Here is a 7,701-nt window from a genome sequence, read left to right as displayed (position 1 = left end):
ACAAAGAGACAGGTTTTAAAGAAAAGATTATTTTTTGGCTTTCTCTTCAGAAGCACATCATAATTTCCAGGAGTAGGGATGTTTTGAAATCTATTGATTTCACTATTTTTACACCAGTGTGAACTCATGGTCATGTAGTTTTCTTGCCATGTATGAAGTCAGGGTCTGTTTCTCATGGGCTTTGTGGAGTGGTGGGAATGGCTACACCAACAGCAGTGAGAAAATAATGTACAAAGGACTTTGACGAAAAATTTGTTCGTTGTCTATTTCTAAAAAAAAATACATAAATTCTGAGAAGAAGAAAATAACTAAAGGAAGACTACAAAGGCAGAAAATGGCAAAGGTATTGTATCTTCCTGGCTGTTGGATCAGACTCTGCACATACACTGAATATCACTATACTACAGCAAGAAAATACTTCTCTTTCCTCCCAGCCCAGTCATTACAATCTCTGTTTCTGTCCTAACTCCTACAACTTTTATTTGTGTGATGCATTTCTTTGTCTTGAGGAGCAATCTGTGGAGTGCTAATGCAACTCTGTGTTTGCCATAGCTTTCAAAGCATTTTAAGGAGTTATTCCAAGTCAAAACATCATTATTAGTAGAATTATTTTGGTGACTAACTAATGAGCAGCCTGATTTACTTACAAGACTGCAGTCCAAAGAGAAATATTGATAATTAGCAGAGGTATGGAGCACACTGGGGATTCATCAGAGGCTGTAGAAGAGAGACTTACTATATGAAAGCCACAACAGCTCAGCAAGGGAGTCTGTGGATGCAGATCATTGTGTGAGATAAAAACCCACCGTGTCTCCAGGAAATCAACAGGAACCTGCAGACAAATGGAGCTGGAGGACACATATGTATTGATGCCTTCTTGCTCTGACAGGAGGATTTGTGGGCTGTATCCTTCAGCATTTCTCAAAGTACTTAATTGGCTCACCTTCGATTGGATTTTACATTTACCTCTTCATTATTCTGCCTTGTTTGATAAGTTCATCAAACATCAAAAATCTTGTCTTTGTTCATTTTCAAAAGGGATTATCGGAATAAGCCTTCATAATTAAGTGTATCACTACCACACTTTTTTTCCTTTCTGCCTTCTCCTTGTCTCCATGTTCCAATTATCACTGATACCTTTTTTTGATCCTTCTAAATCATATTTGCCTTTACAACAAGCCTGAAATTAATAGCTGTAGAAAAAAAAAAATCCAACCATTTTCCTATCATGACACTATAGCTTCAGAAAAAAAGTAACTTGTTTATTCCTTTCCTTCAAAGACCAAGTGACACTCAAATAGGTTAATAATATTGTTCACAGAAAAAAATTGAGGTGTGAGGATCTGGCTTGGATTGAAAATTGGATTATTCACATGCACTTGTTAACTTCACATTGTCAGATGTAAAATAATTATAATGAAAAAGAATATGAAAAATATTAACTCATAAATCATCCCGTAAAGAGAATTCATTTGAAGTGCCCAAACCCAGTATGGTAATTTCAGTAAGGAAGTTTAGGAAGGCTTAATAGTCATCAGTAAAAGAAAAACCATTGTGCAAACAGTTCCTTCAAGAAGGAATTATGATCCTGAGCTTGGGCTTTGGACAACTGCCAATAATTTTTTTTTTCCTGGTAGCTGTTTACAGAGAGCATGGTGTGCACATGCCTCAAGTCGGGACAAAATTGGTGGGCTGACTGACATGCTGGTAATTTCTATATGTAAAGCTGGAGGGGGAACAGACTTACCTTTGGGTAGGCAATGCCTCGGGCTCCTCACACACCATTGCCGTGGCCTGGCGTGCCATTAAAACCAGGGGGCATATAGACAGGATCAAAAGAGAGAGCTGACACTGGCTCCACCACATTGTTTTCCCATATGTAAATGTTTGCTATAGATCAGCTGCAAACAAAAGCTTTAAGTTTCAGGACTGCTGGAAGAAGCACAGAGCCCACCAGCCTCCAAAACATTGAGGTAAATCATTGACAACAGCACAGATCGAATCACAAAGAATCAGGACACATCCCAGAGGCCTTTGCCCTTTTGGAAACAAATTCCCAGTTTTCTGGCAAGGAAATATATTAAACTGTGCAACTGTTTCCACCTTAAAGTCAATCAAATCCTATTGCAGCAGTGTGTTTCTTGTCCAGCCCGCTCCATCCTTTTAATTTGAAGGAGAAGGAAACTCATTTTATTTCCCACAGTGACTTCACTGTAATTTTGGTGTGTCTGGTTGCTGACCAGGGAAAAGCTTCCCAGTACAGCAAATTGAAGATTAGCACAAAATTGTGTTATGAGGAACATGTACCTTCCAGATATGTCAGGGAAATGTCAGTTCGGCTTCCTCCCATTGCCAGCCCCATAAGACAGTTTTCCATCTTTAAAGCTGATGTGAGTTATCACCCAGCTTTTGCATGGTCCACAATCATTGAACCATGAGAATCTTGGAAAACTCTGTTTTCCAAAGTGATTTGGGGTGAGGAAGATGTCCCGCACACCTGAAATTGTTGTGCCCATACACTGTGCAAACCCATCTGTTCGTGGTGGCTCTAATGCTCTTTCTTAGCCGGGTGGCATCTTAGCACAGAAGTAGTGGATGTGCACAAGTGTAAGAAAGCAAGAACACCCCAGGTTATTTATTTTTAAGATAATAGTCACAAGATGACCATATTTAGTTCCGTTGTGTTAGAAGAAACTAAAAATAGCCATTGGAAAGACATTTGGTCATAGCCCAGGTTGCCCCATAGGTGTTTCCTCAAGCTTGCACACAGCCTCCAGAACTCCCCTAAGGACTTCTAGGCAGGTACAAAAATACACAAGGAATCTGTAACTTCATTAGGTAGCAGTTAAAAAAAGAGTAAGAGATCTGTGGAGACTTGTGTGTTCAAATAAGGGTCTGTATCTCCCTGCTTTTTCTTCTGCATAAGTGGGCTGAGATGCTTCATGCACAAATGAAGTCTTCCCAGCAGACAACTGGAAGTTTGAACCTCAGTAAATTCAAGAGAAAGTGTAATTATTGCAAGAAAGTCTGGTCTTGGGCTATTACAGCTATTAAGCAGACAGTGAATTGTCCTTTGTCCACAAAAGACTGGGATAGAAGTGTCACTTTGTGTATTTCCCAAATTAATTGCAAAGCTTATTTCAAGAGCTGGTATTGTAAATTATCAAAATAAAAGGACCTCTTATGGGGTTATTTTAATGTAATTAAAGTTCAGAATGACCCTGGGGCTTGTCTTTGCTAAACACGAAGAAATGTAGCACATGGGTAAACTCTGTAGTGAAATGAAATGAAAACTGCCCTTTTGTGACCTTCGGGAGTATGTTAATGTAATCCCTTACCTACTAATGCACTTCAGATGGGTTCAGAAAGTCCTTCTCCTTTCTTCGCCTATGCAAGAAGAACTCGAATAAGGAGTTTAATATTTTTTCAATATACTATTAAACTTAAATTGCTTTTGCCTGGGAGAAAAGTAGGGAATTGTAACTAGCCTAAGGCAATCCCCCTTGTCACCTCCCTGTTACACATCATAGCCTCTCTGCATGTCTATTTTAAGACAGAATGACTTAAAAAAGGTTTTAGCAATGCTTATAGAGGTCTGATGGGGATGGACCCCACTGTTCCCATGGTAGGACCCTCCCTGGCCATCTTCCAAATCTGTCTTCGATCCAAACCTGGGCTGTCCTGTGATATAAATGGATGTTTTGCACAGCCAAGTGCCTCCTCAGCATCTAAGCAAGACTGTCGAGGCATTATATCTTTTCTGATAGCAGCATCAGAAACACACCATATATATCTAATGAAAGTTATTTGTGGCACATCTCTCAGGTAAAAGGCTGGGCTGGTTTGTGCAATCAGGCACAACACCAATTTCGCACTGATAGGTGAGGTCGTCTGAGGGAGAGGCATGAGAGAGAGATTTAAGCAGCAAGCGAAGCACTCCACGTTAGAGGTGAAATTAAAGAACCTTTCTCAAAGGTGTTATGTTCCCAAAGTGATATATATATATATATAAAAGCTATGGTTCCATCTATAATGTTATGAATTGAACGTGTCTAAAATGTGTGTGGGATCCTTGACTCTAAACTTGAATTAACTCTCTGAACCTCTGGCTTGCAGTGCTGGCCATGCTGTTGATGGTGATACAGTCACCTTCAGGAGGATGAGCCATGACATCTTGAGGCTCTTCGGGAGCATGGAAGTAGGGGCTGTGAGCAGGCTGGGGTGAGCAGGCTGGGATGAGCAGCAAGCTCACATCGTCACTTTGTGACTATTCCCATCGCAAACCTGTTTCCCCCAACACTGAAGAAATCTTTCGCTCTAATTAGAAGGCTCACAACTCCTCATTTACAACTCTTACGTATCTAAAAATCAGGGGCTGATTAACTCAGTAAACAATCTTGGGCACCCACTTGTCCTCACTGATAGCAAAACAGGATTTTGTTCCACTTCAAATGTGTTTGGCCCAGAAAGGGGAATTAATTTCCGCCTACAGAATGCATTGATCTTTTGCATAGCACCTGAGCAGCCCGTGGGTAATGTGGCTGTCTGCACAAGCCTAGCTCCAGGGTGAAGCCGTAATATATATAATATAATGTTGTTGTCATCCAGCAATTTGCATTTGTTCCTCCTTCATATGTAGATTTTTAATTTTAGTATATTAATACAGTTTTTGCTGCGGGGGATACAGTTATGTAAAAGAATCATTCTTTTTTTATGCCAATGTTCTATTTTTATTTTTTGTAGTACATTATTCATGCAATACTATATATCTGAATTTTGTTCCTGACTTGAAGACTGTGACCATCTAGAGGAAGAGTCCTGTTCTTTTTTATTCTGTTCAATGCATCCTACCCACAAAGTTGTATCCAAACTTCTTGCTGTTGAGCATTAGGTGATGTGACTGGCACCTGCCATGTGCCGTTTGTTCTGTCGTGGTTCACCAAGGAAAAGCGCAGAGCAGAAAGCCTTTATTCAGGGGTGGTGGGGTTTCTTTTAAAAATGTAGAGATTGTTGCAATGTACAGGGGTTATAGAGATGTAGCTATGGCAAGATCAAGAAGCTATGCCTAGAAATTGGAGCTCTGCCCTTGGAAAGTTTGCCGTTTCACACGTGCTTTCACAGCACACATGGCCTTTCTCAGCTCATCCTCTCTACAGGCACTGGAGAACTTTCCCTGCACAGCAGCTTGGTAAAATAACTTCTGTTTTGCCAAGGAAGTAAAGCTGGCTTCCAAGGTCTTCATCTCTAAACTTCAAAATCAAAATCCCAGCACAGATATCTTCAAGAGAAGGATTTAGATTTGGAAGATGTCTTTATATCATATAGGAAATAGAAGACCTGAGTAGAAGTATGAAGAAGGATAAGACAGATATAAGGTGTTTGCTACAGTTTACCCTGCAGAGCAGATGCTGTGTGCTAGATGATGTTTCTGTATTACCCAGGTCATCATCCTCCATGTCAGAGGGGTGACAGCAAACACTGCTGACCAGCCTCTGACCAGCATGCTTTTCCTCTGTGCACCAGTTCTGCACCTCATTTCCTGAAGTACATCTGTTTTTCCTCCCCACCTTAAATTCTCCAGCTACCAAGCACTCACGGTGAGATGGTGCATTTTAAGGACCAACAACACCGTGCATGTGTCTCAGTTACTGAGCGCAGAGGCTGTAGGGAGGCATGGAAAAGGTCTATCTAAGGACCAGCCCTCGTGCTGGACGTGCCAGCCTCATTTGGTATCACTGAACACTGAACTGGTCTGATAACATTATCTTCTACCAGAGTAAACGCTTAGCTTCAAACACACAAGTGATTATATGGGCTATATTTCTAGGAAAAAAGTGTGCATTTAAGTGTGGGATCAGGGCCATACTTCAGAGACAACCATGCAACTTGATAAAATACCTGAAACATTTCAAGGCTTTTAAATTAATTTTCTTGACTGCTACAGTGCTTTGGTGGGGCTGATCTTAAAAATTCTGACAGAGCTGTATGGTACCTACACTGGCTCCTCCTAAACAACAGTTGTCCTGGCCAGTAAATGAAAGTGTTGGATTTTGAATGCAGGGATCAATAATACTGCATTTTCTTAAATTTCTCATTCCTGCCAGCAATGCAAGAGAGAGTAAGACGCTCGATGGTGGAACAAGTGATCCTCTCTCCCCCTCTGCTGGAAAACCGTGATATGACCTCCTGGCAGAAAAAGGATGAGATTCAAATCATCCTCATCCCTGCCCATGGCAGGGAGTTGGAACTAGATGATCTCTAGCATCCCTTCCAACCCAAACCATTCTAGGATTCTATCAGATGTTCAGGGAACCAGACTGAGGTGAGTGTCCTGGCCCTCTTGGGGACAGAGTAAGGCATAAAATCTGAGCTAAAATCCCTCCCTAGTACAAGGCTGTGCCCTGCTATCCACTTTTTCCCATTTGTCTGGGGTTTGAGTTGTTTTTTTCAGAGATATGGACCCTACTGCCTTTCCCCAGTGTTGTCCCACATGTGGGGCCAGTAGCTGTGACAAAAGAAAACAAGTTGTCAGACCACACCCAATCTCTAATATCATGACACTGGGCTAATGTTATCACCAATTATATCACGGGCAACACCTGAATCTAGTTGTCTTCCAGAGAAGACTGGATTGCATAAAAATTTGCCTCATCTTCACCAGTCACACTGCCCCACCTTTCTAAAAGTCTGAAAGACTAGAAATAAATCATATTCCCAAGATCTGCTGTTGTTTCTGCTCTTTAGTAACACCTCTGTGAATTCAAAAAAACCCCAACCAACAACAAGAACAACAAAATCTAAAACCAAACAAACAAACCAATCCAAACAAAGAAAAAAAAAAACAAATTCCAAATCTTTATAATAGACCTATATTATATTACAAATCCCATCAGTCACTAAGTAGCTGAAAAGAATAATTCAGGGAAAATGTCTGCTGGATGCTGTGCTTGCAGCCCTTGGACTGATGCAACTACATAATACACTATTAGCACAACTGCAGGAAAACAACATCCAAATAATGAAATTTTGAATTTTTAAACAGGCTGGAATGGTTTGTTCTGGGGAGGTTGTGCATATGTAGGGAGTGTTTGGGGCTGCTACTCTCAGTAGAGCTGTTTGGTTTTATTCACATCAGGGCTGTGCCTGGGAATTCCTGTTCTGGGTCGGTGCCTCTGAGACACAAACCCAGAGCAAACCCCATGCTTCTGCTCCAAACTGCTGCCTGTGGAATAACAGCAGAGGACAAGGTGGTCATTGTGTTTCACTGGGATGTCACTATTCCTGGCAATAGCTTGGTGGGGACCAATGGGAGGCACCAGCACTATCAGAAGAGGTGGGGTAGGAGGGGAAGGGCTAGTGAAGGGATTACCTGCATTCCCTCCAGCATTTCAGGGGGGATGTAAACTGTTTTGTTGTCTCTTCACATCTCTGTTTAGTTTCTCGAAGGAAATTTTTCCGTGTGGCACATTAAAAGGTGACTTATGTAGAGCAGCACCAGCTCTTTGTCATCAGGCTTTCCCCAAAAGTCCAGAGCCAGGGAAAAAAGCTGGCTTCCACCTCTGCAGTGTTTGATCTGTACAACAACACTGTGGCTACACCGTGCTCCCCGTGCAGTTAGTGCAGCCTGGAGCGATTTATGGCAGCCCTGAGGCTGCTGTCGAGGGGAGCTGAGGCTAGTGGGGTCCCACTAGGGCTAGCACT

The 7,701-nt window shown here is 41.7% G+C and overlaps 1 protein-coding gene across 1 annotated transcript in view; it reads right to left on the bottom strand.

Annotated features, from left to right (window-relative positions):
• C8A (complement component 8 alpha subunit) overlaps positions 1–1,997 on the bottom strand; it is a 20,207-nt gene extending 18,210 nt beyond the window's left edge. The window contains exon 1 of the mRNA XM_017805727.1: positions 1,748–1,997. Within this exon, the coding sequence (XP_017661216.1) occupies positions 1,748–1,866 (119 nt within the window). The 5' untranslated portion in view covers positions 1,867–1,997. The remainder of the gene's footprint in view (positions 1–1,747) is intronic.
• Between the last annotated feature and the right edge of the window lie 5,704 nt (positions 1,998–7,701).

This window comes from Lepidothrix coronata, unplaced genomic scaffold (assembly GCF_001604755.1).
Source record: "Lepidothrix coronata isolate B3197 unplaced genomic scaffold, Lepidothrix_coronata-1.0 Scaffold12, whole genome shotgun sequence".
Taxonomy (NCBI): Eukaryota; Metazoa; Chordata; class Aves; order Passeriformes; family Pipridae; genus Lepidothrix; species Lepidothrix coronata.
Note: the sequence above shows the minus strand (reverse complement) of the source record. Positions and strands in the feature narration are given on the sequence as shown.